This window comes from Rhinopithecus bieti, unplaced genomic scaffold, assembly GCF_001698545.2.
Source record: "Rhinopithecus bieti isolate Rb0 unplaced genomic scaffold, ASM169854v2 scaffold_15087, whole genome shotgun sequence".
Lineage (NCBI taxonomy): Eukaryota > Metazoa > Chordata > Mammalia > Primates > Cercopithecidae > Rhinopithecus > Rhinopithecus bieti.
Window position 1 is genome coordinate 1,176,132 of NW_016808547.1, and position 17,370 is coordinate 1,193,501.

The window sequence follows — 17,370 nt, forward strand, 5'->3', positions numbered from 1 at the left end:
ATGTCTTCTGGCAATAGAAACAACAACTAGAAATCACATGGAATTGGGGAGACAGCAAGTGAAGATTAATCATACCTGTGGGCAGCCCCTCCTTGCTTCCTGCACATGGACCATCCTTGCCTCCCTGCTCATCCTCCCACATACTCAGGGAATACAGCTGGCTCTGTGGGAGTCCTGGAGCCCCAAGCTTCCCTCTCAGTGGCTGCTCTCAGCATCCACAAGTTGCTTTTCTGTGGCAGGAAGAGGCAGGCAGCCAAAAGATTGGGTTTCCCACTTGCCAAGAAGGCCCAGGCCCCAAAGCCACAGGCTGAGTTGCTCACAGGCAGCAAAGCAAAGGATTTTGTCTGCTGAAGGAAGGCCTTGACCACATTTTCTCCAACCACAGCACATGCCAGAGATTCAGACGACTGATCTGACCTCATCAAATCCTGAGTCATATTGTATGAGTGGTGACACTGTCTGACCAATTACTTTGAATTTTTAAAGAAAGCATGATTTTCCACTCTATGGAGGTCATTCTCATGTGGATAAAGCATTTCACATCTTTTTAGGAGGGCAGCTCTGAAGTGGGGACCTCCCACACTTTTGGTCTCATCTGCTGCTGTCCTTCTTCCAGATCGAGTGCCCTGTAACTCCATATCCCACCCAATGGGAATGCCCAAAGCAATATCCAGTGTAAAGCCATGTGTTGACTCAAATAAACAAATCCAAGTTTTGACCATGTGAATAGACTTTCTGCCTTAAGGGTGGTCTCATTATACCCATTTATGCAGCCACTCCTTTCACAAATATTTGTAGAGTCATTATTATGTGCCAGTTCCCGGTCTCATTCAGTTCTGTGCTCCACCGTGTCACAAAAAGAGTACCAGCTCTAGAGTGAGTAAACATGGGGTTCCAGGTCTACTTTGTGACCTGCTAACATTCAGCTAGAGAGAAACTGAGAAATGGGAGGCATCCGACTCCATCAGGAGAGCTTGTGCCCCTGATACAATTTAGATGTTTGTCTCCTCCAAATCTTATGCTGAAAGGTGATCCCCAGTGTTGGAGGTGGGGCCTAGTGGGAGGTGTTTGGGTCATTGGGGCAGATTCCTCATGAATGGCTTTGTGCTCTTTTTGCAGTCATGAGTTCACATGAGATCGGTTGTTAAAAAGAGTCTGGGACCCCCCCCCCCTTGCCATGTGACACAACTGCTCTCCCTTCCTCTTCCATCATGAGTAAAAGCTTCCCGAGGCCTCAACAGAAGCTGAGTAGATGCTGGTCCTATACTTGTATAGCTTGCAGAATGGTAAGCCAAATAAACCTCTTTTCTTTAAAAATTACCCAGTCTCAGGTATTCCTTTATAGAAATGCAAAATGGACTAATACAGCCCCCAACCTCATCTTTTCTCTGGGTCTGTGCTATCCATAGATAATTACACCACTGGTATGCACAGTTCAAGGGTGGAGGGGTGCCAGGGTAGCTGTTTACTGGGCATGGGGGCAGTGATTAGAGAACTACAGGTGTTCACATACATGCATCTGTGGTCCCTAGTGGTGATGAACAGTGCTGAGAGTGGTACAAGAAAGAGGATCCTAGCTGGCAGCCAGAGCCAGGAAATGACTCTTCCTACACTATCACCTTCCAGTGTAAAACTCTGAGGAGTCCAAGAAATCAGTTGAACTTGGCCATCCAAGTTCTTGCAAAGGTATATTTGTCGAGGTAGGAAGGTAGAACGTATATTTTTAATATATTTTACCCTGACTTATAACTTTTTAGACACTTCATATTTAGATCTCATTTGTACTTTCACTCCAGGGCCTACCTGTATTAGAGGCAGCTTGCTGCAGGCAGAAAGGAAGTGATCTTACTGAGAAACACATAAATGCAGGAAGGAATGAAAAGTAATGAAAAAGGTAAACATGTAAATTAATGTACATGAACATTGACTCTATAGAATAATAATGATATAGTCTGGAGTTTAAAATATATGTAGAATTAAAATGCATGACAATAATACCAAAAAGTGGGCAAGTATAAATGGAGTTGTGTGTCCTAAGGTTTTAGCATTATTTGAGAACTAATAAAAAGTACAAATTTATATAAGATTAATATATTGAGTGTATATTGTATATTTTAATGATTAAAAAAGTAAAAAAAAAAATTATAGCTAACAAGCTAATCATAGGGAAAATGGAAGAGTAAAAATTATGCTAGTACAAAAGAGGGCAAGAAGAGAGAGAAAACAGAATATAAAACACTTGAGACAATTAGACACCAAATAACAAGAGAGTACACACAAATCTAAACACATCTGAAATAATATTAAATGTAAATAGTTTGACTACAATTATAAAGACAAAGATTGAAGGAAGAACAACATAATTATATGATGTTTGCCTGTAATATACTTGTTAAATATGTGAACACAGATTGAAGATAAAGGAGGAAAAAGATATACCATGCAACCACTCACCAAAAGATAGTGGTGAAGCTATACTAGTATCAGAAAATTTTTCAGAAAAAAAATCAGCACTAGTCAAAAGAATATTTCAAAATTTTAAAAGCATTCATCAACCAAGAAAACATTAAAAAGTTATAAAGGTCTATGCACATAAAGTATAACTTCAAAATACATAAGGCTAAAACGCTGCCAGAACTAAAAGGAGAAACAGACAAATCTACAATAATAATGAGAGGCTTTAACATGCTTCTTTCAGTAAATAATTGAAAGCTGGAACTCATAAAGTTAAAAAAGATTGGGAAAATAGCTAACAAGCTATTCATAGGGGAAATAGGTAGACAAATATCTTCTCTATTTGTCTATTCACTCAAATTCATGGTTATTGTGGAATTTGACCTAATAGACAAATATAGAAGGTGGCACTCAACAAATATATATGTATATACAGATATATGTGTACACACATACACAGACATATATATATACATATTTGTGTGTGTATGTGTGTGTATATATATGTATATATATTCTCAACAAATTTCCGGAGATTAAAATCATTCACAATACATTCTCTTCTTTAACTATGGAACAATTAATCTAGGACTCAATCAAGACACACAAACACACACACACACAGAAAGAGATGACATATGTATCAATATTAGGAATGAAAAATGAACATCACTATGGTTTTTACCAATGCCTAAAAAATAACGAGTATACACACACATGCAAATCAATGTAAGCAAAGCTGAGAAAATGTGAGTAACATTAATGGTTTGTATCAAAATCAATATGCTGGTTGTGCTACTGTACTAGAGTTATGCAAAATGTTACTTTTGGGGAAAACTGGAAAATAGTACACAGAATCTTTCTATTATTCTTTACAACTTTATGTAAATCTACAACTATCTCAAAGTTTGAGTAAAATATAGGATTTTATTAACAACTTCATGCTAATAAATTTGGAAATTCAGATGAAACAAATTCTCAGAAGAAAAATGCATCTTACCAAAACTGATATCCAAAGAAGTTGCAAATTTATATAGTCCTATTTCTACTAAATAAATACAATGATAATTTAAAATCTTTCCAAAAAGAAATCTCTAGTCCCAGATGGCTCATAGGTGAATTCTTCAACCATTTTAAAAATCTATAGCACCAATGTAAGTCAAAGTATTCCAGAAAATGGAAAAGAGAAAGTATTTCCTAACTCGTTTCATGAGGTCAAAATACCCATAGTTTGAAAATCAGACCAAAACATTACCAGAAAGGAAATTTTTAGGTTATCTCTCTCATAAACACAAGTGGCAACAATTACTAACAAAATATTAGCATATCAAATCCAGAGTTATATTAAAAGGACAATACATCATAGCTAAATTGAGTTTATTCCAGCAAAGTTGTTTCAACATTCAAAAAAGTCAATTGGTGCAATTCACTCCATTAACAAGTAAAGTATAAAACTCCATATGAGCATCTCAACAAATGCAGAAAAAACTCGTTTCACAAAATTCAACAATTCATTTTAGGGGTGGGGGTAGGGGGCAAAATAAAACCTCTGCCAATTGTCAACAGAGGAAACTTCCTTAATCCAATGAAGGGTAGCTACAAAAATACTACAGCAAACATCATACATACTAACATAATGATAATGAAACTTTTCCCTTGAGATTAGGAATGAGACAAGGATGCCTGTTATCACCACTTCTATTCAACATTGCACTGTAGGCCCTAACCTGCAAAATAAAGGGGAAAAGTACAAAATTGGAAGGGGAGAAATAGAGTTCTGCTTATTTAAAAATGGTAGGTAATGATTGGGTATGCTGAAAAATAAACAACAACAACAACAAATATCCAGTCAAACTTTGCAGAAATATATCATGTAAAGGGATTGGAATATTAAGCATTGTAAAGATGTCAGTCTTCTTCAGATTGATCTGTAAAGCCAATGCAATTCCAATAATTCCAACAGAAAAACCAAGTCTAGTTTTAAGAACAAATGTGGAGGACTTACCAAATATCATAAAGCTTATTAGAAAGCTTCAGTAAATTGAACTGTGCAAAAATAGGAAAAATAAAAGACTAATAGATCAGAATAGAGAAACCATAAATAGACCTATACATATGTGAGCCTTGACTTATAAAAGAGATGACACTGCTATGCAGTGGGGTGAGGACAGGATTTCCAAAAAATGGTGTTGACTTCTTTGGATATTCATGTAGGAGAAAAGTTAGCAGCTAACTCACAACATATACAAAAATTTACTTAATGTGAATTAAAGATCCAAATGTGAAAGATAAAACAATGAAGCTTCTAGAAAAAACATGAAAAAATATCTTTATGACCTTGGGGTAGGCTGAGCAGGGTGACTCACTCTTGCAATTCCAGCACTGTGGGAGGCCAAGGTGAGTGGATTGCTTGAGTGCAGAAGTTTGAGACCAGCCTGCGCAATATGGTGAAACCCCACCTCTACAAAAAATACAAATATTAGCCAGACATGGTGGCTTGTGCCTGTTGTCCCAAGTACTCAGGAGGCTGAAATGGGAGATCACTTGAGCCTGGGAGGTAGAGGTTGTGGTGAGCCCATGTTCATGCCATTGCATCCCAGCCTGGGTGATAAAGCAAGACTCTGTTTTAAGAGACAGACAGAGAGAGAGAGAGAGAGAGAGAGAGAGAGAGAGAGAGAGAGAGAGACCGATTTTGGGGTAGATCTCTCCTCCTTTCCCTCCCCTCCCCTCCCCTCCTCTCCTCTCCCTTCCTGCCTGCCTGCTTGCCTTCCTTTTTTCTGAGAGAAGGTATTGTTATGTTATGTTGCTATGTTATTGTTATATTATGTTATATTGTTATGTTGCCCAGGCTGGTCTCAAAACCTCCTTAGGTTCAAGGGATCCACCTACCTCAGCCTCCCAAAATTCTGGGATTACAGGCGGGAGCCACTGTGCCCAGCCAGAAAATGATTTATTTGTGAATCTGGGGCCAGGTTTGACTTCTGAGATGTAGGAGTGATCCCTCTCACTCCTACCTCCAGCTTCCTCTCCTCTTCCTCCACTGTCTCCCTCTGTATTCTTACCTCCATCTTCACCTGCACTCCCCACGCTCTGATGCCCTTTAACTCTCCAGGGAATCCTACCTTTGTCCACCACCTATGTATACTGAGCCTCCTGGAGGAGTGGGCAGGAGATAGCTTGACCAGAGCTCATTTGCTCATTTCTAAGATTGCTTAGATTTCACAGAAGTCTTAGCTGGACCCATTCCTTCTAGGGAAGCTCCATAATGAAGGGTGTAAATCCTATTATTGTGGAATGTTCTAGGGAAATGAGAGGTAACCTAGAAGTCTCTTTGTAGGATATAATTCTTCCATTACTCATTCTCTGGATGAGACCTTTCCTTAAGAAAACTGAGCAAGGAATGCCATTCAGGTTGGGGAAGACATAAGGGACAGGATTAACTATGCTTACACCTGCCCCCTTCTCTAGACTGCAAGTTTCCTGAGTGTATAATATCAAATCTATTTCTTTATCTCCAGAGGATAGCACATACTAGGTGCCTGCCAATGTCTGAAGAAAGAGAAAGAAATAAAGAAGCAAGGAGAAGGAAGAGAGGAAAGAGGAGAGGGAGAGCTTGAGCTTTCATTCCCTCTAACTGAGCTGCCTTCCATTTGGCCTTAACATCCTACTTAAAGGGCATTTAAAAATACTCTTCCCATTTGAAAACAGACAGGGGCTGGAGTAGCCAGTGAGTCCCTGTATTCCTTCTTTCAAAGTTCTAAGTCGGATAAATTGTATTTGTTTTTGTTTGTTAACTTAGGAAGGCTGCCTTTTGACATTCTTCCATTTGAATTCATCTTGTGGGGTCTAGAACCTCCCCCAGAGCAAACAGCCCTAATCAGTACTTTAATGCACAACACAGATTCAAATGCGTAATTAGTTCGAATTCTTCATGCCCATGCCCCACTTTGGCACATCCTGGGGCATTAATTTACCCAGTCTTGTCTGGGCCAAATACAACCCATCCAATAAGGCTTTTAAAAAAAAAAGTTGGCTGTTTATATAACTTCCTCTTCTTTAATTTTTATATTAGGCGTTTCCAGAGGAGAGGCTAACGTCACAGGGCCTCATTCCAGATGTTGTTTTGAAATCAGTGTAACCATGGCATTGCTGGAGCCTGCAGAGTTCATCTGGGCCAACTGAGTCACGTCTGGGTGCAGGGCCACTCTGGCAAGGGGAGGCAGGGAGGGAGGCAGCCAGGGCATGGACTAAAGTGTCCCTGTGAGAAGGGAGAAGTGAGTGGGCTATTGAGTACTCTGAGCTTCTCCAGAAAGGATATGAGGACCTGCTCTCGCCTTTGACCTTGCTGACCTGGCACCTTTGATTGCAGGACTTGCTTAGACAAATGAAACCCTCCCTTGCTTAGAATTCACTCTTGGATCTTTAAGGATCACTTGTGCTCCTTAAAAAAAAGAACAAGAGATCTCAGGTTCTGAATTGGACAATGCCCCTCTCTGTCGTCCCAGTTCATCCCTGCCTCAAACTTGACTTCACCGTGTTCATCACCTCTTCCGCCACCCGCAGCAAATTCTTCCAAGCCCCTGTGAGCTCCTGCAAGCTGCTGCGAGCCCATATCCCTCTGCCCATTCCCACCTCTTACCACCATCCAGACTGGTTTCCTGGAATACCCTGCTTTCAACAGCCACCTCCCCCAGGATGCCCCTCCCCACACTGTCTGCCCTCTCCAGTGTACCCATGATTTCCCTAACATGTCTGTGCCTGCACTTTGGCCACATCAAAGATAAGAATGATCTGGTTTGTCCCTGTCTCCATCATTATCCTCTGAGCACCATCAACTATAACTCTTGCACACTGTCTAGCACATTGAAGGGACTCCATAAATGTGATTGAATTCATTAAGTGCTTAATTCCTCAGAATTAGTAACCTCATGCTAAAATAGAAATAATAATCATCATAATATCTATCAAGCAATTACTGTGTGCACTTTTCTGTTTTAGGTGAATTTTCTCATGTAAGTGCCTATAATATTATCCTTATAAAATTCATATGCGATATATACTATTTTTAACATTCTCCATTTAACAGGTGAGAAAACTGAGGCACAGAGAAGTAAAGCGGATTGCCTAGGATTACACAGCTAGTCACTGAGAAACAACCTAGGCAGTCAGATTAATGAGCCCACACCCCTAACCCCTGTGCCATATTGCCCTTCAGAAATAGCAATACTGCTATTATTATATTAGTATATGTATATTTGATAATATGCATCATTAACATATTATACTACCTTCCTCCCAAGGTTTGGGGGAAAGGAAGACAATGAGATAAGAGTTGTGAAAACATTTTAAAAAACAAAATACGGACCGGGTGTGGTGGCTCACGCCAGTAATCCAAGCACTTTGGGAGACCAAGGCGGGCAGATCACTTGAGGTCAGGAGTTTGAAACCAGCTCAGCCAACATGGTGAAACCCCATCTCTACTAAAAATATTTTAAAAATTAGCTGGGCATAGTGGCAGGCTCCTGTAGTCCCAGCTACTCTGGAGGCTGAGGCAGGAGAATCACTTGAATCCAGGAGGCAGAGGTTGCAGTGAGCTGAGATCGTGCCACTGCACTCCAGCCTGGGTGACAGAGTAAGACTCCGTCTCAAAAAAAAAATGGTGCACATGTGAATCACAGAGAGATGAAAAGGTGAAGTTTGTTCCTTCCCCTGCCCAGGTCCCTCCCCATGCCCACTGCTTCCCCGTGTCATCTAGCCATTCCCAAGTATCCGGTCTCCTGCCGTGGAATAGGTACAAGGACAGAGTGACAGACGTGCTCACCTGTGCCCGGAGGCCCCAGCATAAGCACTCAGACCTCTCCTCTCCTGTCTTTGCAGATGCATGTCCCTTCACCTGGAATTCTCTCCCATCCACCCCTGCTTAATATAATTGCGCACCCTTAAGAGCACAACTCACCATTTTCCTGACCATTTTTCCAGCCCCTCCTGTTTTGCAGGTTGGGACAGGGCATCTCCTTCCACTACTACCCCCAGGTGCTCAAGCTGAAACTTCTACCCCTAGGTGCTCAGGCTGAAACTTGCAGTTGAAGTTTACTTCTCTCATTCTCTCACATGCTACATCCTTGCACCAACAAATCCCTACCTTGGCCATTCTCAGTGCCTCTACCCACACCACCTCAGTCCAAGTCACATCATTTCTGGCCTGGGTTATTGCTGCCGTCCCCCCAACTGGTTTCACTCCATTCTCCACTCAGTAGTCAGAGTGCTCCTTTTAAAGCACCAATCTGAGCATGTCGCTTTCCTACTCAAAATCCTCCAATGGCTTCCCATCCTTCGTAGAATAAAATTCCAAGTCCTTGCCACAGCCCTTGTTCTGGTCCCTGGCTGCCACCTCAACTTGGTCTTCTACCATCCTCCTCTTTCCTCTTTACCCCAAGCATACTGGTCTCCTTGATGCTCCCAAGCACACTCTTGCTTCCTGTCTTTGCACATGCTGTTCCTACTGCCTGGAATGCCCTTCCCCAGGTGGTCATGTGATACACCCCTCCACTTTATTCAGGTCCTTGCCAAAATGTCACATCTTTAGGGAAAGCTTTGTGGTTACCTTTTCAAAAAAAAAAAGCAGTAACCCCTCCTTATCACTCTCTATCCCCTTTTCCTGCTTAATATTTCTTCATAGTCCTTCACTATTTAATATAATATTATATATCAAGTTGTTATTATCTGTATCCCCAAATCAGAATAAAAGTTGCAACAGGGCAAGGACTGAGTCTGTTTTGCTCACTCCTGTGCCTGGCTTAAGTATTTACTGAATGAAGGAAGGAATGACAGCACCCCAGAGATGTGCTCCCTTTTCCTTTGAGCCTCCCACAGCCCTCCTATACCCATCTTGTAATGTATTTTTACTCTATTTTAAGTAAGTTATTTCAGGGCAGAGACTGGACCCCCACCATGCCTTGCAGATAATAGGTGCGCAGGAAATACCTATGATATTAAATGGAAGCATGTGAATAATCCATTCTAGAATTCTGCTGAGGTCTTGAAATAATTTTGAATTTCATTTAGGTAAGGGCTAACCTAGATACATTCATAATGTCACTAATAAATTTGACTCTCAGTTGGTGGATTGGATTTTTTCACATCATTAATGGCAGCCTGGGAGCCTGGCGAGCCTCCCCCAAACCCACTGGGATGCTGGCTTCTCCTTCTACCCTATTAAGAGAGTGTAGGACATATTAATAGAAGTCATATCATGGGTTATAGAGCAGACTGGGCTGGGTGAGGCCCTTAAGGATGCTGTGCAATCCTTAAGGCCCTTAACAGAAATGTTGTTCATTATGTATATTAAATAGTGATTTCCCTCCTGAAGAAGGCAATCTGTACAAAGGTGACAGACACCTTTCAAAGGTACTAGAATGCCTTCCCTATTTATATTCATAGCCTGGCAGTAGGCTATAGGAGAAATGTCTCTACGTTGGCTCATCACTGAGTTGGCAGCACTGACCCCATGGTTCAGGGCCATTTGGACCCTTGAGAAATCTCACCTTTCACAGAAGGCACAGCACTTGATAGGGAATAGTTTGACAGCAAAATCTTTTAATCAGTCTAGATTTCTGCTATTCTGCAATCTCCATCTCATTATGATGACAAAAATTGAAATATGATATAACAGAAAGGAAAACATTCTAAATTCTGGCAGGTCCCCAAACACTGCTTATTTCCCGCTCCCTTATTGATGGCTACACTTGCCACCTTCAGCATCTACACCTATGTTGAAAATGGGAGAGGGCACCTGGAAAATGTTCACAGTCAGCATTCAGGGAAGAAACTCACTCATCTGGCACCCCTTACCTTGCTTGCCATAAGGCCTCCTCATCTGCCCAGGCCCTGTAAGTCTGTTTCTACAAGTCTACAAGAAAGATGTGATTTGACCTGCCTATGCTATGTTCTATAGTACCTGTCTAGAGATGAGAGCTTCCCAGTGTATTGACTACCGCATCTGGCATTTTCCATCAGAGATCTAAGCTCAGTTTACCTTGGAGTGAAATAGTGCTTCCCTGAACCTCTCAAGCAAGAGTGTTAACTGAGCCTGATTCACTCCCATGCTCATTGTTATAGTTCCAGTGGCCCCTACCTCAATTTTTTCCTTGCTCTCTTTCAGAATTACAACTCTGCAGCTTCCTGATTTTTGAATAAATGGATTCAAAGACTTTAATTCACAGCACCAGAAACCAACTGCAGGCTCTTTCAGGCCTGCAAAGCCTGGGCATACCTTCATGAAGAATATCCTTCTACAGGTCTTGCCTCGATCATTCCCAGCTACTTGGAGTTGAGCAGCCTCAGATGCCAGTGCTAGATCAGGAATGCTGCTGGGCCCAGCCTCCGATGTGTCTGCCAGCTGCACAGATGAGTGGAAAATTCCCTCCTTGCCCTGAGCCAAGGAAATCTCAGAGGGATCAGGATATTTCTCATCAGGGCTAGAGCCATCGTCACTGGTCTTAGCATTACAGAGCATCAGGGACCTGGAGATGGATCGAAATTTTGCAGATTTTCTGTTCTTTCCAGTGCGGCTGTGTGACTCCATCCTCAAAGAGGAAGTGAAGCTGCCTTTCTTCCTTTCCTGGTCTCTGGCCCTTGGTTGACGGGTGGCCACTGGACAGGGCTTAGCTGCCACTTCATGAGTCCCTAGAGGATAGAGGAAATGGGAAGAAGCAATGTGACTTGCTGTTGACAAGTGGAGCTGCACGAGTCCTGGATCTGAGCCACAGGTTCTTGGTGCCCATGAAGCAGGACAGATGGGCAGATCATCCTTTAAGATCACTGGCCCTTCCAGTGTGCCAGCCAAATGGGGCTCAGTTAACCCAAGCAGTAACACCTACTCCACTCCAAGTATCATGGAGACCTAGCCCCAGAACTTCTCATTCTACAGATGGGGGAACTGAGGTACAGACAGGGGAAGTACCAACACAAGGCACTAGCAGAAGAGCTAGTAATCAGTCACAGGAGACAGTTTAGGGATCATAGAAGCCAGTGCTTTGTGAAGTTTTTAAACTTGGAAGCCATTCTTTAAACAAAAGTGTGCAGTGAACTCCAGGCTATAGAGCAGACCAAAGATGGGAAAACTGAAAACTAAGTTCCACTTCCCTGGTCCCCTTGGTAACTCCACCCTTGGTAACTCCCATGGCATCTCCAAAGAAACCCCAGAATCCATGGAGGTGAGTCTGAAGACCACTGATGTCTTATGTCCTCCATTGACAGATGAAGAACCCAAGGCTAAGAAGGTTGGAAGTCTTACCTAACACTGACCTGCCAGAGTTGATGCGAGCATAAAAGGTGACACTTGGCAAATGCCTGCCAAAGGGATGAGCACATAACAGGTTCCCAGCAAACATGAGTGCCTTTCTCCAGGCCTAAAGTCAAACACTTGGCCAGAGTCACAGTCAAGCCCAGGGGCTCCTGCTTCATCACCTACCCCCACTGGTTCAAACTCTTACAGCCAGACAGACCAAAGATGGGCTTTCCAGTCAGGCCAAGAGCCCGGCTCAGCTTTGCCAAGAGGAGCCTCCCACGGATTCAGTTTCCATGAAGCAGGTGGTGAAAGAGGCCCTGATGCTGTATCCTAAAAAGTTCTGACTCAGGCCCAAGCCACAAAAGAGAGGCTGTGGCCAGAACAACAAATTGTGGGATGCTCTTGGCCCATTGGTACTGCTGTTTACGCACATCCAGTATTGAATAAGGAATAGCAGAGACCTAATAACATTTCATTACATCAAAACCCTTTCACATATCCTCCGAAAAGAGAATTTCTGCCTAACAGTAAACTGTTTTTCAACACTCAAATTGCACACATTTATTGTTTTCTGTATTAGCTCTCTGATTTTATCAATTTATTCACCAACCATCTCAGCAATCAATAGCAACAAACAAAAGTGAATGAATGATTGATTGAAAGTCTACAATATATCAAGCACTGTGCTTGATGCTTTAGTATAAATTATTTCAGTGTTGATCCATTTTATTAAGCACCCTCTTGTCAACATGCCTAAGTTTTGTACTGTATGTCCTTCCATCTCAAATGATAGTAAAACCCCAACCACAGACAAATCCAAGCCTCCGCAGAGTTCATGCCTGACTGTGGGTCTCTAAGCCTTGAAAGAGACACTCTCACTCCTGAACAGATTGGGCCAGCAACTGGGCCGCCAGCTCTGGTCAACAGTAGTACTGTTTCACTAATCAGCTTGATAACACATTTCCAACAATGTCTGTTTGAAAACTTCACTATGGTGTGCCAGGTATTGTTCTCATTGCTTTACTATTTAGTTCTCATAAACTCTATGGTAGGCTCCATCAATATCCTCATTTTACAGAAGAGATACTAAGGCACAGGGAGGTTAGGTGACTTTCTCAAGATCACACAGCTAGGACTCAGTAAAAGCAGGAATCAAACCAGGAAATCTGGCCCTGAAGCCTGCATGCTTTACCCTGGCTTTACCTTCTCATTGATTATTGCCTTTCTCACCTTCAGCCTCAACCACTTCCTCTGTGCTGGATCTTTATCCTCAGCACATAAACACACTCAAACCTTTTCTGTCTTTCAAACACTACATATTAACTCCATGTCCTCCTCTTGTCACTTGCTTTTCCTTTATCCCCTTCATGTCTTCTTGAGCAAATGTTCTGCACTTTGTACTTCCTCCCCTCATACTTACCTCCTCTTCAAGCCTCAGCCCAGAGTCTGCTTCCTTTCCCTACAGCCACTGAAACTGTTGTATCAGGTCTGCCTTTTACAAACCCCACAGCCATGAACCGAAGTCCAGAGGTCACAGTCTGCTTGGTTAAAAAACTTGTTGCATTTTAGAGGATTTGTTAACCAGTATATCAATGCTCAGATCCACTGGCAGAAGAAGACGTAGGTTTCAAGCTTTTAGAGTAGTTTTCTCTTTTACCTCGTTATTGCCTTTAGTTCCAGATGTCATCTTCCAAATGCAGATTGTGAATGTTCCTCTGCCCCCATCCCCAACCCAAGAGTTTCTCTGCATCCTGCCAATTCCAGTTCCCAAAACTAGTGACTCTCCACACCAATGTCGCTATAAATATTAATATATCCAAACTTCTTTCCATTTTGATCAGTTCCTTAGGAGTTCTCATAGTTCACCAGGGTTTTATGGGGAAAGATGTGTGTGTGTATGTGCGTGTGTGTCTGTGTGTGTGTGTTGGTCACAGCTAACACTGGTCCATTAGGCATTTGGAAATTTGTAAGATAATCATTGCTGTGTTAAAATCCTTCTGGACTTTGCTGGTGCTAAACAGGAAAGATATAAACATGGGGATGCTGAGGTCCACCATGTAGAGGGGCTGCCTATGAGTGAAGCCAACACAGAAGGCACAGAACTCACAGAGGTGGGGAGAGAGACAGAGATAAAGGAAGGAGGACAGAGAGAAAATCTGAGAGGGACTGAGTTCAGACATGAGCATCCAGATCCAGCCATGTCTGAAACCACATCAACCTAGGCAGTTATGCAAACTAATAGACTCTTCTTTTTGCTTTTTTTTAAAAAACCGTCCTGGAATAGTGGCTCTTCTCTCTGCCATTGCTGGCATAAAACATGGAAAACAGTGACATCCAAGGGCCAAGAGGGTTTTTAAAACTCTTCTATCCCACCCCAAGCCTAGGAGAGAAGCCAGTCATGGCCAGTCAAGGCCTCAACTCTACCCGCTCCATGCCCCAGTGCCAGGCTCTCGTATAACAGCCTCTTGCATTCTTGTTCCACCAAGAATTGCCACAGTCTGCATGGGTTCTTGAAATGCAAACCCAATTCCCTTTCTCTTCCACCTCCTCTTTCAATGTGCAATAACTGTCCCAGCAATAGCGAGGTCACTCACTAGGCATTTTCCAGGACAAAAAAAAATTGGGGGACCTTTGGGGCTAGGTGTAAGGTTGTGTGTTTCACTCAGTGGTGGAATAGTTGGCTGCATGTAGCATTTAAGAGAACAGAGGGATCAAATTCCTTGGTGGAAACTGTGCTAATCCCAATGTACCATTTGCAGGAGTGTCTGATGAGTACCGACAGCTTTGAAAAAATAAGCTATTCTGAAGAGAATCACCACTTTCATAACCTAGGCTCTCATGTGGGATGGCAGGGCCCATGGGATGGGAGATGGCAATGAACCAGGGGGCAAGGAATTAATCCTTTGGTTAAGAGTGAAGGCAGTTTTCAAAATGAGCCTTGTCATTATGGAAATTTTTTTTTTTAAGGAAGAAGAGAACAATTGCAAAAGAGCTGTAGTGGAGAAGCCAGAATTGGACTTCTGTGGGAGATTGCCTTCCCTCCAGGCCTGGCATTGAGAGAGAGGAAGGGAGAGAGAATAATTGAAAACACAGTGCTGTGGTCACATGGTTCATCTTAGCTTCAGTAATTGAGCTCAGGACATTGGAACCAGCTATTGCTCCCGAAAGGAACCAAATGTCAGCAGAGCTTGGGGGCAAGCCTGTGCCATTCTTCCAGTCCAGCTGCCTTCAAAAGGTTGGAACTAATGAGCTTTCCCTTATTTTTCCCCAGGCTCTATGACAACTTGTCAAACTCTTGCCAGATTTTCTCTGCCTCTGGTGGACCCTCCACAAGACAGCCTTGTGGGTCTTCTCCAGAGCATTCCAGGGCGGCGGGAGAGGATGCACAACGAAGGTTTCTAACATGGCTAAGCTAATGTGATCAGTTGTTTTTACCTCCCAGCAGAAAAAAACTGAGAAGTTCTGCAACTCCCTAGAAAACTGCTCTCCAACTCCCTGAAGGCTTCTCCATGTCTCCCCAACTGGGCTAGTAGTGTATTTGCTCTTTAGTTCTATCATCCACAGAATACTAGATCTGGAAGGGGTCTCCCCATCACATCTTATAAGGGTAAGGACACTGTGCCAAAAAAAGTGGGACAGGACTGACTCATCATCATAGTTATCAGTATATGATTTTACTATGGCAGAGCTGTCATTTATTTAGAAAATGCAGAGCCAAAAGTATAGAGCTGAATTGAAAATAAATGGATAGTTCCTCCTCTTTAAAGAAGTTCAAAAAATTGCAGAATATGTGCTGTGGAGCAGGATCAGTTAGTCTGTCCCTCCCTTCCTCCTCCTTCCTTCCTTCCTTCCTTTTTGGGTTTTTAAATTTTATTTCATTTTATGTTATTTCATTCAGCAAGCACTTGTTGAGAAACTGTCAAGTGCCTGTTTTTGTGCTAGGCAAAGCTAACCCACTGGAGAAAAGGCCACAGTATTTCCATCTGGATAAAATACATTTAACTCACTGGAGATCTTTGGGAGGGTAAATAACTATATGGAGAAAGGAGAACTAGCTGGTAAAATGTGTTTCAAATTGCAGAATTCTCCAATAGTGTCCTATATCAAAGGCAATTTTTAAAGTTTGGTCACTCTAGCCCAGGGGATAATTTTTGTCTTTGTCAATTAAAGAATAACTCAATGATAAGGAATGAAGAAATGTATTGTTCTTTCTCTTTCTAAAAGAATATCTTAGGTGGGGTACAGTGGCTCACGCCTGTAATCCCAACACTTTGGGATGCTGAGGCGGGTGATTTGCTTGAGCTCAGGAGTTCAAGGGCAGCCTGAGCAATCTGATGAAACCCCATCTCTACCAAAAATACAAAAAACAAACAAACAAAAAAATTAGCCAGGGTGGCAGCATGTGCTTGTGGTCCCAGCTACTCAGGAGGCTGAGATGGAGAGATTGCTTGAGCCTAGGAGGTGGAGGTTGCAGTGAGCCGAAATCACAGCACTGCACTCCAGCCTGGGCAACAATGAGACCCTGTCTCAAAAACAAAAAGGAGTATCTTAAAAGGATTCCATTGGATCTGTAGCTGGGAGTAGTTCTGTGTATGTCTCTATACACTGTATACAGGACTAGGAAGACAGTGTCTCTGGGCCTCAGTTTCCCAACTGGTAATTTAAGCAAGTTGTGTTGAAGTTAGTTTCATATCTGTCGTCTTTCTTCCTCTATACTGTTACCTCCTGGAGAGGAGAGATAGATATAGTCTTATTAATTTTTGGTCCCCAAAGCTTTGATGGGGGTTGACACAAAGAAGGGGCATTCGGCATGTTCAGTGAATGATTGGCAGACGAGTGTTTCAGAGGCCCTTTCCAACAGACTTTTCCAGGACATATGAAGTGTTCTCAAGGAAACCATCTCAACTAGGACAACAGAATGATGGACTACAGGTAACCAATCAACATCAGAGTGACAAGGAGCCACAGTGGGTTAACCTCAGAGTAGAAGACAAGTCAAGAGTCATCAGGGAAAATTTTCAATGCTGCTCCTCAGAAAAGTCCTTGAGACCCTGGAGAAGCCCCTCACAGGGACCACTGCACTTTCAGCATCCTGGAAGGAGAACCTAACCATCAGTGCACAGGCATGAGTGGGGCATCAGGATGGCCTCAACAAGATCCAGGCCCCTAGGGCACAGGATAAGTCAGAAAAGGGATTTCCCACTCAGTATATATTACCTCCAATATGGTAAAGGCCTGCTATATAGTTAATCTCAAGAAGGAGCTAGATAAATAAAGGCGTTTCCACCCAGATAAATAAGGGCATATCCACCCATCATTGTTCTTGAGAGACTGGCTAAAGCTCATTCCTCATGGAATCCCTGTGCCCAGAGCAGGACTTCACACTTAGGATGCACTCAGTCAATGTCATTGTAGAATGAAATGAGAGGTCAACTGCACAAAGCTACAGTGTTGTTAATTAGTAATTGTTAATAATTGGGAGGATGGACAAGCAGAATTATAAACATACTGCTTAAAGGCTTAGGCTCTGAAATTGACCTTGCCCTGTATGCCAGATCTGCTGCTTAGTATCTGGACAACTTAAGCAAAGTATTTAACACCTTTATGGCTTGGAGATAACAATGCTA

General features: G+C 42.5%; 1 protein-coding gene across 5 annotated transcripts in view; it reads right to left on the bottom strand.

Annotated features, from left to right (window-relative positions):
* The window catches only part of IL16 (interleukin 16), a 127,559-nt gene that overhangs the window by 74,922 nt on the left and 35,267 nt on the right, over nt 1-17,370 (bottom strand). For all 5 annotated transcript variants that reach the window (XM_017886837.1, XM_017886836.1, XM_017886838.1 and 2 more), the window contains exon 2: nt 10,727-11,139. In XM_017886837.1, the coding sequence (XP_017742326.1) occupies nt 10,727-11,139 (413 nt within the window). The remainder of the gene's footprint in view (nt 1-10,726; nt 11,140-17,370) is intronic.